We start from the raw sequence: 22,107 nt of genomic DNA, 5'->3' as shown, positions 1-22,107 counted from the left end.
TGAATATTTGAGTGTAACTTTATATACTGATAATAATAATGAAAAATAACTTTTAAAGTATTAAATTACTTTAAAAAAATCATTTGCGGTAAGTAAAATTAGTTACCCGGAGATTAAATGGAACTTATCTTTAGTTGTAGGTTTAAATAGTCCCTTGAGTATCAACTCTACAGTTTTAATTTTTACGTTTGTCAAAAATGGACATTTTTGTTGTTGTTATATATATATATACTTAATTCTTAACAGTTAAATTTACTTCATGACAAAAGATTAAGTAGATATCAGAATCTTTTGTCAATTTTTCAAAAAACGTAATATAGAAATTACACAAACACAAATAATTGGCAAAAATTAGTAGAAATAGCACCTCAAAAAGTTCACACCAAATGTGAGCTTCCTTTAACATTGTCAAAAGTAAACTACTAATACTCATGACAAAATTTATACTTTTAAATGTAAGCTACCTTTAATAAATATTTTTTCTATTTTCACAATTTCGATTAATTTTAGAAATCATAATTTACTAAATACTTGACAAAATTGAAAGTGCTCACTTTAAATTTTTTAAAACAAAATTAATACTTAAAAGACTATTTTAAACGTACGTACCACCAAAAAAATAAAAGATTATTATTATTTTCTCCTAGTTATATAATGGAGCCGGAGAAGAGTATAATACTAAATATATTTTTAGTGGAATAAGTAGCCAACCCAAAAGAAAAAAAAGAAAACATGGAGCCTAGAGGTTCGCCAATTCAAGGTTGATGAACACAAAAGGTACAACTCAAAGTTCCTAAGCCCAATGTTATATAATCCATGCTTTGTTAGTGGTCAAATTTTCTATTTTAGTTCACATGAAAGAAAAGGCAAAATTCATTAAAAACACATGGTAAACCCCAAAAGATACAGTACTATAATCTCACCGTCTTATTTTACGTTATTTCATTTAATTCAACACAAAATAGAGAAAAAATAACATCAAATTTTATATAAATATAATCCTTAGAAAGGTATTTATATATCTAATCATATAGTATTGAATATCAATCAACAGATAAAATATTAGATTATCACTTAATATTTATAATAATTTATAAAGTCTTAAAAAATTATTTAAAATCTTCTTATAATTCTTTTTATTTTACTTAAAAATCATCTTTACATCATGATCTAATTTCTTTTATAAATTATAAAAAGAATCACTTACTAAATAACCGATAAAAAAGGGATAATTGGCAAAATATTTTGACCAATAACAAAATAAAATAATATTAAAGGAAAAAGGAACAAACTAAAACAAAAGATGCCATATAATTAATTGTTTAGCATGACAAGAGGAAATTGTTGGTATAGTTATCATATCCATATTCAACTCTAATATTGTGAATTCGAATTCACCAAGAAAGAGTTACAAAATATAAAAGGAAAAATTAAGTTATAGGTGTAAACCAACTTTTTTTTTGATTTATAGGCTGTTTTCAACATATAAATTGCTTAAAATAAATTCATTCAAATAAATTCAACTATTTATTAAAGTTTACTTTAAATATAAAATAATTTTAAATTAACCAGCCAAATACTTAAAAAAAAACTACAAACAACTTATAAATCAATTCAAACGGTCCGTTAATCATATAAAGCAGAGGGGGCCAAGTTGCAAGAGGAACAGTGTCTTCTCTTCTTTGGGATGAAGCGGACATTGCTCTTTACTGTGACAGCTCACTCACTCCCCCTTTATTTTCTTTCCCTTCAAATACCCCCATCAACCTAAACCGACTTGTTTTAAACATTATTTTACTCCTCACACCACACCGCCCTTCCTCTCCTGTTCCTCTTCAAATCTCAGCTACTCCTTTTTCACTTTCTTTTAAGTGCCTAAACCAACGTTCAAAGCATCATATTTTCAACTACTACTACTCTCCATCCTCTCCTAGTACAATAAGAAGAGGTCTTTTTTTTTTTTTTGAGTGTGTGGTGTCAAATCTTGGAGGGTGTTTTTCTTGATATTCTGCATCTGCTGACAGAATGAATAAACAAGAAATGTTGAAGACTCAGGTATGACTATGACTAATTTCTGCTCATTCTGTTATCCTATTTGTTTGGATTTAATTTGTCACTGTTCATATGCAAGTTGTAGCAGGTTACTAGTTTCATACTGTCACTAATACAAGTTTTTAACTCTATTTCTGTTTGCCTTCCTTTGGAATTCTTCTCAAGACTCATTTTTTATGACTCTGTTTCTCCGTTGATGCCCTTTTTTGGGATTTCTTGGTATCTTGCGTTATATTATGTGAAACCTCCTTACTCTATTCTTAATTTGTTGAGTGTTTTTTTTTTTGGGGGGGGGGGGGGGTGCAAGTAGGTCTGTAGTCTGTTACCATCTTAACTAGCTTGCCATTTCTTGAACACTTATATAAATATATTTTGTGTGTGTTTTTAACCGTATGGTATCTTTTTTCTTGCAGACTTGTGTTCTTAAAGTAAATATACACTGTGATGGCTGCCAACAGAAAGTGAAAAAGAAATTGCAAAAGATTGAAGGTAAGTTACTTCCCCATATGTTTAACCAGAATCATTTAGCAGACATTTCGACAATAAAAAAATTAGATGGCATATTCACATGCATTGGGGAGCCTAGGATTAGATCTCTATTTTCCTAAATTATTTTATTGTTTTTTTAACAGGAGTTTACACAGTGAAGATAGATTCAGACCAAAGCAAAGTAACAGTGACAGGAAATGTTGATCCAGCAACACTGATAAAGAAGCTAGTAAAGTCAGGGAAACATGCTGAGCTATGGGGAGGAGCACAAAAGGGAGGTTCTAATTTGAATATGATGAACAATCAGTTCATAAACATGCAAATGGACAACTTTAAAGGTGGAAAAGACAACAAATCTCAAAAGGGTGGTGGTGGTGGTGGTGGTGGAAATAAGGAACCGCCAAAGGGAAATGCACAACAGTTTCTTCAGATGATGCAGAATCTCAAAGGGTCAAAGGATAATTTCAAGATGCCCAATGCTCCTAATCCCAAGGATCAAAAATCTGTGAAGTTTAATTTGCCTGAGGATGATTTTGATGATGATGAGTTTGATGATGAATTTGATGAATCTGATGAATTTGATGATGAATCTGATGATGAGTTTGATGGTCCTCCGCCTTCTAAGATGGGTGGGGGTGGTCATGGACCCCATGGGCTTAATGCAATGATGATGAAGGGTGGGGCTATGATGGGTAATAATGGTGGAAATGGTAAGAAAGGTGGCGGTGGCGTTGAAATTCCAGTACAAATGAAGGGTATGACTGGAAATCATCATGATGGTAAGAACAATAATGGAGGAAAACAGGGGAAAGGAGGGAACCAGAATCAAAGTGGTGGTAAAAATGATGGTAAAAATGGTAAAGGTAACAATAATGGAAGTTTGGGAGGTAAAAATAATGATAATTGGGGAGCAGCAGCTCAGAAAGGAGGAGGGGGAGGAGGGAAAATGGATGGAGGCCTAATGATGAACAGTATGCAACAAGGGCCACATGGTATGATGAGTATGGGCCAAAAAAGCATGGGCCCAATGGGTAATCACCCGATGGGCCATATGCCGGCAGCTCAAGGACTACCGGCTGGTGGTGCTGGTGGATACCCTGGGATGGGGATGGGGATGGGGCAGGGTGGCAACAACCCTTATAGCCAACAACAACAGCAGTACATGGCACAAATGATGATGAACCAGCAGCGGCCTGCCGGATATGACATGTACGGTGCCCATCCGATGATGTACGCTAGGCAGCATCCAGCTGTGAGTTACGGGCCTCCACCACCTATGGGAGCTCCGGTGCATGATAATTTTACTCATATGTTTAGTGATGAGAATACAGGCAGCTGTAGTATTATGTAAATTGTTTTTCAAAAAAGGTGTCTACTTTGTTTTGGTCTTGGTCTTATTATGAAGTGATGAAGGAATGCTTTTGTCTTCATAAAGCAAATTGTAAGAATTTTGCTCTAGCTATTAGTATAGCCTGTTACTACTTTTTACCAAGTAATTCTGGTGATTCACACCAAGAAAAACCAATTTTGTTCAAGTAATGACTAGTTCAGTGCTTTAATTTAAGACGCTAATCGAGATATTTTATTAAATTGACGTATGTTATATTTGAACCCAAAAGCAGTTTTGGTAGTCACAAATTTAAGACGTATTTTAGTCTTGGAAATTGGAAAGGAATCACTTGGGGAAGCAAAGATTGTTTGAACTTAAAAGCTTAGGCGTAAGGCAATGGATCTTCTGCTTTTGGCGAAGTTTCACTATGTTGGTACAGTAACTAGGAAGTTTTGGCTAAATCTTCTCTTAGAAATCACTTTATTATAATGTAGACACAGTTCCCTAGAAAGAAGAGGGAACAAAAAACTACAGGAGGGGATGAAAAATACTATTCCAATTTTATTATTATTATTTTTTAAAGAAAAAAAGTAGTCGCAAGATATTTTAAAGATAGTAGTGACAGTGTTGACTAAATTGGATATAAACATCAAATTGATATTTTTGGGGCAAGAGGGCGTAGTTATAATGGATCTGGCAAGAGCTTTAATTGCACTCATGTGCACTTAAATACATATTACTTACAATTCTTGGGTTAGGTCAAAAACTAATTAATGAAATTTACGATGTAGTAGTACATACGTTTTGACCAAACACGTGAGTTCTGGAATTCTGTGTTATGAATATTAAAAAAATAAAAAGATTTGCAGATATTTACTCTGCAAAGATCTTTATAATAAATTACAGAAAGGAAATTGCAATTTGGTTGTTAAAGAAATGAAAAACTCTGCGTTGTCTTTGTGATAATTAATGAAAACACATGCAACCTTTGTTATTATATTAATCAATATGTACAGTTATGGTCTGTGAAATATTTAATTGTTTAGTTATTCCTTAACGTGAGTTTCTCAGGTTTGGGTTTTGAGTCCTCTTTGTTAGGAAGCACTTTACTCCTTAATATAAAAATATTTGGTGCAAATTTAAATTTAATCGGGTTCAATATAACACCGAACACCGTGGAAGAAAAAAAGGGAGGTTGGGGGGGGGGGGGAGGGGGGGTTTACAAGTGTGCTCTTTCAAATATCAATAGATGGAGGAGTTAAGGTTGCTTATGGCTGGGTCTGCTAGTGGGTTCATTTTCATTATCATTGGGCCAAAAAAATACTTTAAAATCCATAAGCCCATTCTATCTTTATTCCTCTTGACTCTGGTTATGAACAACTAATGGATGGATGTTCCATCTTTTTATATTGTATATTTTCATTATTGTTTTTTCATAATTTTTCTCTATCCAGTACTCTCGTATTTTCTCCGTCTCAAACCAAGTGTCACATTAATAAATTATATTCTTCAAATTGATTGTGTTCAAACCAAGTGTCACCTTTTCGCCCATTTGCTTAATTATGTAGAACTTGGATAATCTCTCTCATGTCTTCAACTGTATTCAGAGCTTGTTTTGATTGATTTGATTTGATTATTTTAAGTGTAAGTTAAAATAGTTTTTAAGCATTTATGTGGTTTGGATTAAAAATATATATTTTTAATTTATGATTTTGGACTTATAAGTCAAAAGTTATAAGCACGTCCATGCTCAAACTGAAATTTTGTCTTTTATCGAGAGCTGAAACTTTTGTCTTTTATAAGTTTTGGATTTTATTTTGTAAGTTGAAGTAAATAGTTTTAAGTTATACATTTTATTAAAAAAATATTATAAATTTTAAAACATTCGCTAGGCTATAAGTATAAGTTCAAAATATTGATACTCGCTATTGATTCGCTTCATGGTCAGAAAAATTTCTTGGAGAAGATGGAAAATATTATTTCAATTTAATTTGATTTCTAATAGTTATTTTTATGTGTGAATCTTTCTTTAATTTCTTGAAATGTAAAATGTGCAACCAGCTTAATCAACTATGTCATCCTTTTGTGTTGATACACACATTAATAGAGTCAATTCATGGAAACAATTAGGGCGGTACAGGGCAAACCGATAAACCGCACCAAACCGACAAACCGAACCAAACTGGAAAAAAAACCCGACTAGTGGTTTGGTTTGACTTGGTTTGGTGTTTGGAAAAAAAAAACGGCAATTATAGGGTTGGTTTGGTTTAAACTAAAAAAGTCAAACCGAACCCAAACCAACCCGATTATAGATATACTACTTTTAAATTATGTTATACATAAAAATATTTATTAAAATGTAATTTATAAATATTTTTTTAAAATTTTTCATAAATTTTATTTTCTTTCTTACATTTAGATTTGGATTTGAGAAGCTCATCTAAATAATATACAAAAAAAGCTCATCTTATAAAGTTATATTATAAAGTTAAAACTTCAAACAGTGTTCTGTCTCCATCTTATATATTGATATTTTGTACTAGAACTCTTTTTAAGAAGTACTGTTTTGTGCATTTTATTAGATACTATGAAAAACCCGAGAAACCCAAAAAAAACTCAAAAAACCGAAAAACCCGAAAAAACTCGAAAAACCCGAGAAAAATTAATATCGAAAAACCCGACTTTTATTGGTTTGGTTTGGTTTATAGATTTAATAATCCGACACAAATGGTTTGATTTGATTTGTAAAAAATCCGAACCAACCCGATCCATGTACACCCCTAGAAACAATAATCTTATCAATTCAGAGCTCAGGAATTCCTATAATGATTATGTGATTAGTATAATCGATAAACCTCATATATTTATTTTAAAAAGATTTATGAGAGAATCTGTTCCGTACATGACTTCTAATGACACTTTATCGTATTAGTAAGGGTAGAGAAGGCCAAGAACAATCCAGATGAGTTTTGTTGGAGGCATAATCGTGCTAATCATAAAGTGCAATGTCATTAAAATTTACAAATTGTAAATCAGTGAAACAAATATATGTCTCTATTCAAAAAAAATATTAAAATACTAAGTCCGAGCCATTATTTATCAAAAATACAGGTCTCCACAAAGTCATTACACCATATATGGAGGCCTATCTAGTTCCAAAAGGTCAAGAAAAATGCTTATAATTCGCGATATTAAAAATCATATAAAAAATCATGTATTATGAAAATATTATAAAGAATCATAAAGCTATTAGAAGCTTTATTAAAGCCTTAAAGCCGTTATTCGAAGTATGAAAATGACTTTTTGCTAGGATATTACACATGAAGAAAAAAGAGGCATACTAGAAAAATGAAGTACAAATATAAATAAACACGTAAAGCGCGGACACATGCCATGAAAAATGATATATTATGATATAACATCAGGATACAATTTATGCTTAACCGTTTTAAATAGAGAAAATACATAAAGCGATTATTGAAGTTGTCTTGATTTTTTAAAAAATATCTTAATTTTGCGGGTGTCTTATTACCCCACAAAATGTATATTTATTTTGGATTTAGATAGTTTTGTGGGGTAGAAGGGGAGCCTTGGAGTAACTGGTAAAGTTGTTGCCATGTTACCAGGAGGTCACGGGTTCAAGCCTTGGAAACAGCCTCTGGCAGAAATGCAAGGTAAGGCTGCGTACAATAGACCCTTGTGGTCAGGCCCTTCCCCGGACCCTGCGCATAGCAGGAGCCTTAGTGCACCGGGCTGCCCTTTTATAGTTTTGTTGGGTAATAAGACGCCCGCAAAGTTAAAACGTCTTTTTGCAAAATTGGAATAACTTCAGTGTCTTTTCTCTTTTAAATAAAAGAGGCAAGCTGAAGTACAAATTATGGCTTAAAGCTAAATTTTTAATAAGTAGTTTGAATTTATATAATAAAATTTGTATGTTTTTATTTAAACTTATTTATAAAAGTGATATTTGATCCATCCTGCACTTCACACATCTCTATCATTAAAACTTGTATTGTAATATATTAGAAAAATTCAAAGTTAATGCAATATTTTAAACTATAATAGTATTTAACAGATTTTGGAGCTACATATCATACCTCCCAATTACAACAAATCAAAACATTTTTATAGTGCTAGAATATAAAATATTGCACCTTTCAAATTCTAGTTTTGGATGCAAATGAACCAGATATAAGAAAAAAAGGTTCAACTCCTAGAAGAGTAAGTTGCATATATTAGCACAACTCCATGACTAAGCGCTTAGATACTACTCCCTATACAAGTAATTAATCCTTTAGGTTTGATAGTTAAACAATTATATCCATACCACCAATTGATTAACACAAAAAATAGAACATTATTATCAAATGGAATAGATTAAAAATTAAAAAAATAAATAATTAAAGTAGTGTGATAACACCCTTAGACCACCAGAACTAGGGAGAAGAACTTCGATATATTAAAGAAATTGTCATGAAAAGCTCAATCATAGAATATGTGATGCTAGGGTTCAATATTCAAGTTGCATATTAATTTCTTGTTGTGGTTAATTCTCATGTCCAGAAAAAGTTACATAGTTAATCGCTCCATCAAAAATATTTATAATCACTAGCTAATATACATTTATTATTATTATTTTCTAGAGAAACAAAAAGGATTTTTTATTTTTTTATTTTGTTTGTGTGTGACAGAAAATTGAAATCATAAACGCTCCTTACTCAAAACTAGTACACTTGCATCTTAAGACGAAAAAACAACAAAAGATAAACTAAAATTACACAGACCTTAAACTATATCACAAGAATAAAACTTTAAAAAAGAACATAGAGAGAGTCATACTTAGAATATTAAACTTAATTTTCTTCAATTTTCACTCCATCTCATTAACGAAAGACGATTTGGAGGTGAAATTGAAGTTAGAACAACTAGTGTTACGTGACACTAACGAAGAGCTTAGACCCAATCTTGACCTGACCAAATCAAACTGAACAAAATTATCTTCCAATTGATGTACCCCTATCACAATTGTAGCCTTTGGATTTTGTCCCCCGTCAACAAACGCCAAGCAAGACACACCTGGTCGTGCTTCAACTACTGAATTTGTTCCAACAATAGTCCATGTAACATTTTTGTTGTGCATGACAAAATCAATGTTTGGAACATTTGTGTTCGACAAGTTGTTGGAATTGAAACATAGTCCGAATGGTGATATTGGATTCACTTGAGACAGCCCGGAGGATTGGTTCGCGAAAAGCTGAGTGAAGGCTGTGAAAATGTTATGTTCAAGAGCCGTGTAAGGTGCTGTAGTACTAATCATCGCGCCACCAAAGTTTCTGCTCCTCGTTGTAATTAAAGATGAACGGTTCAATGGGACAGGCTGCTTGTTTACGCGAATTGACCTTACTGGGATGAAATATTCTCCTTGTGAACCGATGATTATTGGCGTGTAGGTTAAATTTCCGGTTTGTGTTACATTCAAACCACTACTCCCAAAAAAGATTGCACCATTTTTTTGTGTGGAAGAGGGCAAGCACAAGGCGAATTGACGAGGGAATCCGAAATGAGAAGCAAGTTGAATTGGGAGAGAGACTGAATCATGGCCTAATCCAGCTACTCCTTGGACATTTTTAGGAAAAGGATCTTGTAACAAAGATGAAGGTGAACAAGCAAAAAGAAAGTGTCGAATAGTAACTAAAGGGCCAAAATTTGGACCAGATTGAGTAGTGGATTGAATTGAGAGAGAATCCTGAGCAACTTCGCCGGTTGCAGTTTGGCTAGTTAAAGGGTTTGTGATTGCAACAGCACAAGTGTTGTTATGGCAACCAGGCCTATGTGTAGTGGAAAAACATTTGTTGCATGAATGAGAACCAACGCGAGAACATTGAGTTGAGTGACAAAAGGGGGCAAAGTAGGTTGATGAGAGGTAATTTTTTTCACAATTCAACCACAAGAACCTGCCATTCAAGTCAATCAGCAATGGGACTGATTGCTGGGGAGTTCTTTTTGTGATGTTGGCTATGTGAAGACCTGTGGCAGAATCCTTAAACACCGGCAAAGCAAGGCCGTCAGGTTTGAAGGGAGCTCTAGTAACTTGTGACAGTGATAACAAAACAAGATTTGAGAGTGCCAAGAAAGTAACAAGAAAGTTAAAGACTGGTGATGCCATATTTAGAGAGACTGATTAGAAAAGAGAAGTTGTTATTACCCTCTATGGTGATGAACAAGTGTGATTATACTCATTTATAGTGTGGGAAAGGTCTGTAGTTTATCTATAGTTAGGGATAGAGACAATATTTGAGCTATTTTGTCATTTTTCAGGTGATGATGAATGTCAGGCTTGCTTTGGTCTCTCATTAAATCAATGACGTTAAACAGGGGATCGTGTTAACAAGCTCAGTTTAGCATGTCACAAAACAATTTGTGTGTTTTCGAGGTTTTAAGTGAACGTGGTATTGATGATAAACTTCATTCTTATCAGTTGCTTTACAAGTATTTCCGCACATCCCGTATAGTCTTGTCATTGTTATTTTGTTTGTTCCTTCTCAATGACCTCCAATTGATTCATCATAACCTTATCACATCTTCCCTCAACAGTAAGAAGTCTCCGACTCAAGAAATGAAAACCTTTTCCACTTTTTAACACATTTTACTGCTGAGGCATCATACACAAAATGGCCTGCAGTTGGAAACTTCACTAATAGCTATCTCAACAAGCTTCTTTTAGTTTCAACTTCCAATACTTCTATCCTATATTGTCCAAATGCCTCCTATGGATCTCCGACCCGGAGAAGAAATGAAATATAAAAGAATCATAAAAGAACGGGTGATGTCAAAGGTCTAAAGTTCCAATATTAGAATTTGAGGCTGATAAATAGCAATTCTGTGACATTATCCGGGACAAAATTATCCTATTCATCTCATTTAAGCACATTTCCCCTTCCTATCAGTGGAGGCTAAAGTAACAGATAAATTGGACAGAGAAAAAAATTCATCATCTGTATGTCTCTGGCAAGCGGTAACCAGTCATCACAAGTTTGTTCGCAGACATTTTTCCAGTCTTCGGCATAACGTGCCAATGCAATGTTAGGTTAAAAGCTTTACCACGGAGGTTGCTTCCCTACAACAAGGAATAAGGTACTTATGAAAATCACGAGATGACAAAGAAAGAAGAATAAAGTAAAATGCTTCAGAAACTAACCTGATCAACAAACCGATACTTGTTTGTGGTGTGGATCAAAAATTTTGCATGTTCTTTACTGGGAATAATACCATCCCACAAAGATATCTGTTGGTAAAACAATCAGATCAGTAGGGGAGCAAACCAAGCTCTCATCTGGTAGGGAAACAAGATACAAAACAAATTCTCAAGCAGGTTCTAAAAGATTTAACGGGTTAGAGTACACCCTGGAGCTTCTACAGCCTGCTCCTCAAAGTAGGAGAAACAGCCCCACGAGGTTTCACTAAGCATATACTCAATACTTACAGGAAAATCCTACCACTGACAACGAAGTACAGGACTGTTGATTTACAAGGAGAAGCAAAGGACAGATATGTCGATACATACTGCTAGGACTTACTTTCAGTTGCAATACATTTATCAGACAATGACGTGAACCTCAAACAATATCTAACAAATAAACGTAAGACAAGGAAGATATTAATTATATGCAGTTCTAAACCAATGAAAGATAGACCTGATTTAGAGCGTTCTTTGGAGTTTCATACTCAGCTGCCAAAAATACAAACACCTGCAAATTTTAAGATAATTAGAATTGCACACTTGCAACAAGTAACTGTAAAGACGATCCGACCAACAGACAATCTGACCGATCAATGCCAAAATATATCTTGAAGAGTTTGAAGTTAGAACCACAAAATTTTGAATTCGACATCTAGGGAACTTATTGAAGTCATAAAATCACTTGTGACAACAGAATCCCAGAACAGGTAGTCTTGTACAAATTGTACAAGGCGGTGTAGATTTAACTATCTGACACTGCTTTATATAGGTCACTAATAGCCGGGTAAATCTCTGTATTACATTCTATTTTCCAATTTCCACATCCTATAATCCAGAGTATTGGCTGTGGCATCAACATCTAATATGACCACCTCTCATCACCACTCTAGTGAACTCCAGTGTTTGTGAAACAGGGATGAAAAGTATATATATGTGTGTTTTTGTGTATATATATATATATATATATATATATTATGTCCTCGAGATTAGCTTAGCGGAGCATATGATGTATATACACCGATACATCCACTCCTTCATCCTTAAATCTACATAGAGAAAATCAGACCCACGTATAGGAATAAAATTGTAAAATCCAAACTATGGTGCGAATAAAGTAGACAGCAAACCTGCTTCGTATTCCACGTGAATAATGACTGTAGATCTGCTGATATGTTCAAGGTCAAACTGACCTGCATAAAAGTAAAAGTATACATGATATAGTCAAACTTCTTTCAAAAATTAAGTTCATAGAACCACTTAATCAACGATGTTAACTAGGAAGCTTAACATGAGAGCAGATACCAAGTTCATGTAGATCAACAAGATAAAGAAAATAAACCGACACCTTAGGCAATATAATATGCTATAGCATGTTTTTTTAATGATATTTCAATGATTAACAGATCTAAAAAAACATAACATTGTCCAGGCAGCGCATACTCCACACTCTTTTTCCAACAATAATGGGTTCTTGGCTGCAATTTGGCAGGAACTAGCGGGTACACCGGCATTCTCAGCAAGATCAAGAGGAATACATTAGAGTTCAATGCAAAGTGCACTCAAAGTAAGATCTTGTGCTCTCTGCTGGAAATGAGAAAGGGTGCTGTCAGGGATTTATTGCTGAGACCAGATGAAGTTGAACAGGTCGAGGCACAAGTATACATGTAATTTTTGTGTAGTCTTCATATGAATGTCAAACACTTGGAATACAGGAAATGAGGTTGGAATTAAATACGGACAGGAATCATCTTGGACAAACCTTTAAGAGATTCCTTGAGTGAACTGCGTAAGCTACATTAAGTAGACAAAGGTTGGGTGATGATTGGGCTTCAAATTCAGAACTACACTAGGAGCCAACAAGCATAGGTTTAGATGCAACTTCATCGTTTCAAAAACAAAGCCTCCGGAGAAAGCAAAACCTATCAATTTGAAGGCCTAATGAGTAAGGGGGATTTGGACCAGGCTACATATTCCAAGTATTGGTCCAGATCACAGGAGGTGTCTCAACCTAAGGAAGGGTGTCATATCCTACTCTCAATTTTTTGACTTGGTCCAAAGTTAGTTGGAAGATATGGGAGTGTATTCTGGGATGCAAATAAAAAAAATTGTTTAAGCACCGACCGTTTATTCAATTCAATAATAAACACATAATAGATGTGGTCTAGGTTCAAAGTTGGTCAAAACCTAAACATCACTTTCAAACCTCGTGGAGATAGAGAGGTTGTTTCCAGTAGACAGGGCCTGCCAAACAGTTTGCACACGGGAACACATAAATGGGAGCAATAACAAAAACAATGCAAAATAATGCAAAAATGGAGAGTATTACACAACAAACAGGAGAACAACCACCTAACCTTCTACCCTAATCCGCAAACTCCAACCTCTATCTAAGTCATCTCCTTGGTAAAATCAAGGTGTGTTAAGTCCTATCTAATCATTCCCCCCAATACTTCTTTGGCAAGCCTCTACCTCTTCTGACATCCGCCACTGCCAACTGCTCATACCTTCTTACTGGAGCATCTACACCTCTATTCACATGCTCAAACCATCTCAGTCTTGCTTTCCTCATCTTCTCTAGCGTGAAGTCCACTCCTACCTTGTTCCGGATATCTTCATTTCTAACTTTGTCTCTCTTAGTATGCTCACACATCCACCTCAACATTCTCATTCCGCGAATTGTATCTTTTAAAGATGAGAGTTCTAAATAACAGTAATAAAAGAAACATAGAACACTTGGAGAGAGAAGACAAAGCCATCAAATCGCTACCTATTACGAGGTATGTTCAGAAGAGCAAATGATAAGAGGAAAATATTTTCTCTTCTCCGTCATGGATGAATAGATTAGGCAAGAATTTTGCCTTCAAGAGTTGTTGAGATTGAGAAGGATACAGAGAAGAAGAAACGAGAAACAACATCTGAAAACAATGAAGGAAGTGGTGGGCAGAAACAATCTACAACGATGTAAGATCTAAGAAGAAACTAATCCTGAAGTGGGTGTGTTGAAATCAGTGATGAAAGAGAGGGAGGGGTTAGAGAGAGAAACAACTAGAGAGAGGTTCAGAATTTGATTTTAGCACACAATGCATCTAGTGAACGTAAACTTGCAAACCATTATATTGAAGAAAAGGCAGCCAGTATACTCTTAACATAGAATGACACAAGTTTAGGAATTTGATAAGATTTAAGGTATTTTATGGGGGTCCATCGGAATAAGATAAGGAACTGATGATACAAAGAAACATGATGGAGTAGAAGACAGAAAGCACAAGTGAAAAGGACAAACGGAATGCATATAGGTCACATGGAATCATATAAAATTACTCACAGAATCCAGCAATACCCATATTCACGAAGCAAGGATACAGTGGATTTGAAATAGGAATTAGAAAAAAGTCAATCCACCCTATTTCAACTAGTTTTTGCCCTAATTCCCAATCTCAGATACCAAATTCAACAAAAATTAACCCGAAACTAAAAACCCAGAAAACCCCCCACATCAAAATATATAGATACATATGTTTTGACAAAGAAAATACCTCGTCGTCCCCATCAGGTTTCTTCTGGAACCAATTGATATTCAACACCTGCAGATAAAAAGGAAAACATAAGAATCAGAAGAAAATCAATCGATCAAACACATGGGTTTTTTACAAAAACAACAGATCTAATTATAATTCAACTAGGGTTTTAAGAGTGTACTTGAACTTCTGTTGTAGGAATTGGAGAATTGAAATTGTCGGAGAAAGAAGCTATGCCACACATAATCGCCAGTATAGTGATTGCCAATGTTAACAAAGCATTACCTCTGTACCCAAATGAATGCATCTTTGCTGCCTTCTTTTTTTTCTGAGCAAGTCGAATATGGGAATGGGGCTTTTAAATGTGAACCAACTCTTAAGAGTTGAGACTTAGAGTCAAATCTTGAAAATTTTATCATGTATCAGACACAAATATTATGTGGCGAAAAAAAAATTGTATGAGGCTCCTCTCAGACTTTGCCAAGTGGATTATTGGGTCCCATTTCAGAAAATGGCTCAAAGTCCCCCCCTCTCTCTCCTCCTTTTAACTTTTTTTACTTTTTTCCATTAATTTCTTTGTGCAATTAATACTATATTTTTTTCTTCTTGAAATTTAATTAATATTTTAAAATGTCATTTTTATTATATTAATATTAGAAGAATTATAATTTATAGTATTTTTATATTATTTTTGAATATCTAAATTTAATTTTAAATCATTGAGTTAATCTAATCGAAATTAACTTCAAAGATTGGTTATTGACATTTAATAAGCGAAAAAATAATATTAATTATGTCACTCAATTATCCGAAATTACCCTAACAAAAATCATATTCCTTTTGTTAGCAATATAAAAGTAAATTTAGCTATGCTTATGACACTTCGAAGGTCACTCAACTAACACATATGTATCATCCACTATAAACTTATTACTTCTTTTGTTATGAATTAACTAACTTGACAATTTTATAAAGGAAGAAGAACAAGAGAATATGTATATAGAAAGTATTAATAGAGAGTAGTAATATAGAGAGAGTAATAGTAATTCTTTCTTTTATGTGTTTGTGTATTTTACATTGAAGTTTAAGGCTATATTTATAGCCATATTTACAAGTGGAGGAAAATATTAATGGGCATTTTACCCACTTAAAAAGTAAATGGACTATCCACCATTTTAAGTGGACAACCATTTTACTTGGTTGATATTACTTGGTTGATAATACTCCCCCTTGGATGTCCACGAGAAATGTGCCTCGTTAAAACCTTATTAGGAAAAACCCAGTGGGAAAAAACCTAATGAAGGAAAAAGAGTACACATATCTGATAATACGCCTTGAGTGCTGCCTCATTAAAAACCTTATCAGGAAAACCCAGTGGGACAAAACCTTGACTAAGGGAAAAAGTGTACAGCGCGTATTTTGCTCCCCCTGATGAAAATATCACTTAATATCTCGAAGACGACGCATTCCAATTTTGTATCTCATTTTCTCAAAGGTTGAAGTTGGCAATGCTTTGGTGAACATATCCGCCAAATTGTCACTTGAACGAATTTGTTGGACATCTATTTCACCCTTCTTTTGAAGATCATGAGTGAAAAAGAATTTTGGTGAAATATGTTTTGTTCTGTCTCCTTTGATGTATCCTCCCTTCAGTTGAGCTATACATGCAACATTGTCTTCATACAATATTCTTGGAGCGTCTTTTGTCAAAGAAAGACCACATGTTTCTTGAATGTGTTCAGTTATTGATCTTAACCAAACACATTCTCGACTTGCTTCATGAATGGCTATTATCTCTGCATGATTTGAGGAAGTGGCAACCATAGTTTGCTTTGTTGAACGCCATGATATAGCTGTACCACCACATGTAAATAAATAGCCTGTTTGCGATCGACCTTTATGGGGATCAGATAAATATCCCGCATCTGCATAACCAATCAATTGTGACGTGGAATCATTTGAGTAAAACAATCCCATATCAATGGTACCTCGAAGGTATCTGAATATATGCTTCATTCCATTCCAGTGTCTGCGTGTTGGTGAAGAACTAAATCTTGCTAACAAGTTTACTGAGAAAGCTATATCTGGTCTAGAATTGTTGGCAAGATACATTAATGCACCAATTGCACTAAGGTATGGTATTTCAGCACCAATAAACTCTTCATCATTTTCATAAGGCCGAAACGGATCTGTATTAATATCAAGAGATCTCACAACCATTGGAGTACTCAATGGGTGTGCTTTATCCATATAAAATCTCTTTAAAATATTTTCAGTATATGTTGACTGATGGACAAATATCCCATTTGTAAAATGTTCAATTTGTAGACCAAGACAAAATTTTGTCTTTCCAAGATCTTTCATTTCAAACTCCTTTTTCAGGCATTTTACTGCCTTTGAAAGTTCTTCTGGAGTTCCAATAATATTTAAATCATCAACATATACTGCTATTATGACAAATTCAGATCCAGACCTTCTCATAAAGACACAAGGGCAAATTGGATCATTTTTATATCCTTCTTTTAGCAAATATACGCTAAGACGATTGTACCACATTCGCCCTGATTATTTCAACCCGTACAAGGATTTTTGAAGTTTTATTGAGCAATTTTCTCGAGAATCCTTGTATGCTTCAGGCACTTTGAACCCTTCGGGAATTTTCATAAAAATGTCGTGGTCCAATGAGCCATATAAATAGGCAGTGACCACGTCCATTAACTGCATTTCAAGCTTTTCATGAACTGCCAAATTCATTAGATACCTGAAAGTAATTGCATCCACCACAGGGGAATATGTTTCCATATAGTCAATGCCAGGTCTTTGCGAAAAACCTTGGGCTACAAGTCGTGCTTTATATCTTACGACTTCACCCTTTTCATTTCGTTTACGCACAAAAACCCATTTGTGCCCTACTGGCTTGATACCTTCAGGTGTTCGAACTATTGATCCGAAAACTTCACGTTTTTCAAGTGAAGTTAACTCTGCTTGAATTGCATCCTTCCATCTTGGCCAATCATTTCTCTGTCTGCATTCATCGACAGATTTTGGTTCAAGATCCTTATCTTGTTGCATTATTTCAATGGCAACATTATAAGCAAAAATATTATCGACCATAATATTATTTCGGTTCCACCGTTTTCCTGTCGACACATAACTTATTGAGATTTCTTCATTCTCATTATTTTCAGGTACTTGGACCTCCTCGGTGGTATCACCATTTGTTGTGTCTCTGGGCTCTTCTTGAGCACTCGCCTCCAAATTATGATCATCTTGATCATTCATTCCTTTCCTTTTTCGAGGATTTTTATCTTTGGAACCAAATGGTCTTCCACGTTTTAAGCGTGGTCTAGATTCATTTGCCTGAATAAGTTGTCCTACCGGGACATCAACTCGAACTTGAGCATTAGCAGCTGGGATATGCGATTTAGTAACCCGTGGAAGGTTAGTAAATGCATCCGGCAGTTGATTTGCAATATTCTACAAATAAATCATCTTTTGAACTTCTTGCTCACATTGATTTGTTCGAGGATCTAAATGAGATAGTGACAATGAATTCCAATCTATCTCATTTTTCATCTGCTTATGTTCTCCCCCTAATGTTGGGTATACTGATTCATCAAAATGACAATCAGCAAATCTTGCCGTAAATAAATCTCCAGTCATAGGTTCTAGATATTTTATAATAGAAGGAGATTCATACCCAACATATATTCCCAACCTTCTTTGGGGACCCATCTTTATGCGATGTGGTGGAGCAATTGGGACATATACCGCACACCCAAATATTCTAAGATGGATATATTTGGCTCCCTTCCAAACGCCAACTGTAATGGGGAAAATTCATGATAATTTGTTGGCCTTACGCGCACAAGTGCTGCTGCATGCAAAATAGCATGCCCCCATACTGAAATAGGAAGTTTTGTCCTCATTAGCAATGGTCTAGCTATCCATTGGAGGCGTTTAATCAATGATTCCGCTAGACCATTTTGTGTATGTACATGAGCGACCGGATGCTCAACTTTTATTCCAATCGACATACAATAATCATTAAATGATTGAGATGTGAACTCACCAGCATTATCAAGACGAATTGTCTTTATTGCATAATCTGGAAATTGTGCTCTTAACCTTATAATTGGGCTAACAATCTCGCAAAAGCCATATTGCGAGTTGATAATAAGCACACATGTGACCATCTTGTAGATGCATCTATCAAGACCATATAATATTTAAATGGTCCACATGAAGGGTGAATTGGCCCACATATATCACCCTGTATACGTTCCAGAAACGCAGGGGATTCAATCCCAACCTTAGTTGCTGATGGTTTGATAATCAGTTTTCCTTGGGAACAAGCAACACAAGAGAATTCCTTAGATTGAAGAATTTTCTGATTCTTCAAAGTGTGCCCATGTGAATTCTCAATAATTCTGCGCATCATATTATAACCGGGATGGCCCAACCGGTCATGCCAAATGATAAAATCATCAGAATCAGTAAACCTTTTGTTTACAATGGCATGTGATTCAACAGTACCAATATTTGTATGGTACAACCCAGAAGAAAGTGCAAGTAATTTTTCGTGCACAATTTTCTTCTCCATATTTATTGTAGTAATATAAAGGTATTCAACCTTTCCTTCATTTGCAGTCTCAATATGATAGCCATTTTGGCGAATAACCTTGAAACTTAACAAGTTTCTTTGAGACTTACTACAATATAATGCATTATCAATTACCAATATCGTTCCTCCAGGTAGTAATAAGGTTGCTTTTCCAGAGCCTTCAATTAATTTTGTACTACCAGATATTGTATTGACATAGTCTTTTTTCATAATCAAATGACAAAAATATTTCTTTTCTTTTAATATCGTATGAGTTGTGGCACTATCCAAAATGCACATATCTCCATTATTCATCTTGAATCCAATTGAAGACTGATAAATTTATTTATTTTCATAAAATAAAAATGCATTGTAAGAAATAAAATAAGTAACAATTTTGCTAGAAAAACATAAGTCCCTTTTTTTTAAAGTTAAATTATGGTAATTTAGAATTTAAAAAATTATATGATTCAATTATAATGAATGTTACAATAATTTAGTTTATGGAATTATATACTTATTAACCTTAAATAAATATTATACACAAGTATTAAAAACAAATATAAAATATTATAAAACATTAATATAATATTATTCATCATGTATAGATAATTTGTTTATTGACAAAAATAATACAATCATTATATATTATTAATGTCTAAAACATTAACAAGAATAAATAGTTATTATAATGACATTAAATAAGGCGAATATTATTTTTAGTAACAATATGATATTAAGATTAAATAATAGCACACTAATACTAATTAATTACAACATTGTAAAATAGCACAATGTAATAAATAATATACAATTATCATAAAAATGTAACCTTGATTTTTTTTTTCAAATACATAAACGTAAAAACACAATAATTCGAAGTACATGATAACATATTGAAAAACATGAAATTAAACATCAATTAAGATCCTTAAAAAAATCTTCAACCTCCAAATGAGTAATATCATTGAGGTCATTAAAATCATCATCCCTTAAGGCCATATTTGCTTCAATATTATCATTATTCAAAGGCCTTGCCTCAACATTATTTTCGAACGCCAAGTGTGACTCTATCCGAGCATTAGAAGAAGAGGCACCACCTCTATTTGCCTTTCTTTTAAAAGAATTTTGATAAAGTCTTACAAAATGCTCAGGCGTCCGACATTCATTTTTCCAGTGGTCTTTCATGCCACAACGATGACAGTTACTTTTTGAAGGGCCATTTTGAGAACTGATATTGTTCTCCCTTTTATGTTGACCACCACCACGACGATTATTATATCGTCCTCTGCCATTGCCACGCCCACGCACATTATTGTGACCTTGATATTTATTATGTCTTCTTTCAGACTGGCCATGTACTTTTACCATATTTGCCTCCGGTAACGGAGCAGTTCCAGTGGGACGGGCTTCATGATTTTTCATTAAAAGGGCATTATGTTGTTCAGCCACCAGAAGGCATGATATCAATTCAGAGTATTTTTTAAAACCCTTTTCACGGTATTGCTGCTGTAATATTACATTAGAGGCATGAAAAGTAGTTAGTGTCTTTTCTAACATGTCCTCATCATTTATATTTTCCCCACATAATTTTAATTGGGAAGTTATTCTAAATACAGCAGAATTATACTCAATTACGGTTTTAAAATCTTGAAACCGTAAGTGCATCCACTCATAACGAGCCCTTGGCAATACCGTTGCCCTGAGGTGGTCATACCTCCCTTTTAAGTCTTTCCACAATTCAAGTGGATCTTTCACTGTCAAGTATTCCATTTTTAGGCTTTCATCTAGATGATGATGGAGGAAAATCATAGCCTTTGCTTTATCCTGACTTGATGCTGTATTTCCTTCAATTATAGCATCACCAAGACCCTTAGCGGTAAGGTGAATTTCAGCATCAAGTACCCATGACAAATAATTTTTACCAGAAATATCAAGTGCCACAAATTCCAATTTTGACAAGTTTGACATGATGAAAATTAATTTGAAAGTAACAAAGATAACTTAAAAATTAAATTTCTTTAGTAGATATATCTGATATAGAAGTTAATTTTCTGAAAAATTAGAGCTTCGTGCTGATAACGTGTTATGAATTAACTAACTTGACAATTTTATAAAGGAAGAAGAACAAGAGAATATGTATATAGAAAGTATTAATAAAGAGTAGTAATATAGAGAGAGTAATAGTAATTCTTTCTTTTATGTGTTTGTGTATTTTACATTGAAGTTTAAGGCTATATTTATAGTCATATTTACAAGTGGAGGAAAATATTAATGGGCATTTTATCCACTTAAAAAGTAAATGGACTATCCACCATTTTAAGTGGACAACCATTTTACTTGGTTGATATTACTTGGTTGATAATATCTTTCACTTTTATTATAGCATAATTTTTTAATCTATATAATTGGACCTTGTTCAAGAAAAAATAAATCTATATATGAATAAAAATATTAATTATAAGTAGGAAGAGTTAGGCAGGTAACCGTTAATAAATCTTAGTGCACTAAATTTGTTCTCCAAATAATATGTTATTAATTTACTCCAAAAGAGACTTTTTTTCAGTTTTACAAATTTTATTTACACATTCAAAATAAATTAATTGTTAAGATAAAATGAGAAAAAATTAATTAATTATATCTTGATTTTATAAATTGACAACTAAATTTAAACAACTATTTATAATAATATGGATAACTAACATATGATAGAAAAGAAATGTCAAATATTAAACTCAAAACTTATATATTGATCACAAAAAATTAAACCAAAATTCACTATATTAAAAAAAACGTAAACTAATTAGATCAGCTAACCAAATTCCTGAAAGATTTGGTTAAGGTAAATCTTAAAGAAAAAAAACATTCAATAAAA

The 22,107-nt window shown here is 33.7% G+C and overlaps 3 protein-coding genes across 3 annotated transcripts; 1 reads left to right on the top strand and 2 right to left on the bottom strand.

The window, feature by feature from the left end:
* Positions 1-1,701: 1,701 nt before the first annotated feature.
* LOC129886224 (heavy metal-associated isoprenylated plant protein 32-like) lies at positions 1,702-3,989 on the top strand. The gene is made up of 3 exons (XM_055960809.1): positions 1,702-2,055; positions 2,466-2,541; positions 2,685-3,989. The coding sequence occupies exons 1-3, from the start codon at positions 2,026-2,028 to the stop codon at positions 3,890-3,892; spliced, it is 1,314 nt and encodes a 437-aa protein (XP_055816784.1). The 5' UTR covers positions 1,702-2,025; the 3' UTR covers positions 3,893-3,989.
* A 4,752-nt stretch (positions 3,990-8,741) lies between these two features.
* On the bottom strand, positions 8,742-10,065 carry LOC129883990 (gamma conglutin 1-like). The gene has a single exon (XM_055958380.1). The coding sequence runs from the start codon at positions 10,035-10,037 to the stop codon at positions 8,742-8,744; it is 1,296 nt and encodes a 431-aa protein (XP_055814355.1). The 5' UTR covers positions 10,038-10,065.
* Positions 10,066-10,695: 630 nt separating this feature from the next.
* Positions 10,696-15,022, bottom strand: LOC129886223 (signal peptidase complex subunit 3B). Its single transcript, XM_055960808.1, has 6 exons — positions 14,811-15,022; positions 14,648-14,695; positions 12,239-12,301; positions 11,566-11,619; positions 11,070-11,156; positions 10,696-10,988 (listed from the first exon to the last, which is right to left on the bottom strand). The coding sequence occupies exons 1-6, from the start codon at positions 14,934-14,936 to the stop codon at positions 10,863-10,865; spliced, it is 504 nt and encodes a 167-aa protein (XP_055816783.1). The 5' UTR covers positions 14,937-15,022; the 3' UTR covers positions 10,696-10,862.
* Positions 15,023-22,107: the final 7,085 nt, after the last annotated feature.

The sequence above is a fragment of the Solanum dulcamara genome, chromosome 4 (assembly GCF_947179165.1).
Source record: "Solanum dulcamara chromosome 4, daSolDulc1.2, whole genome shotgun sequence".
Taxonomy (NCBI): Eukaryota; Viridiplantae; Streptophyta; class Magnoliopsida; order Solanales; family Solanaceae; genus Solanum; species Solanum dulcamara.
The sequence above is the reverse complement of the archived record's forward strand: the minus strand, read 5'-3'. Positions and strand labels throughout refer to the sequence as shown.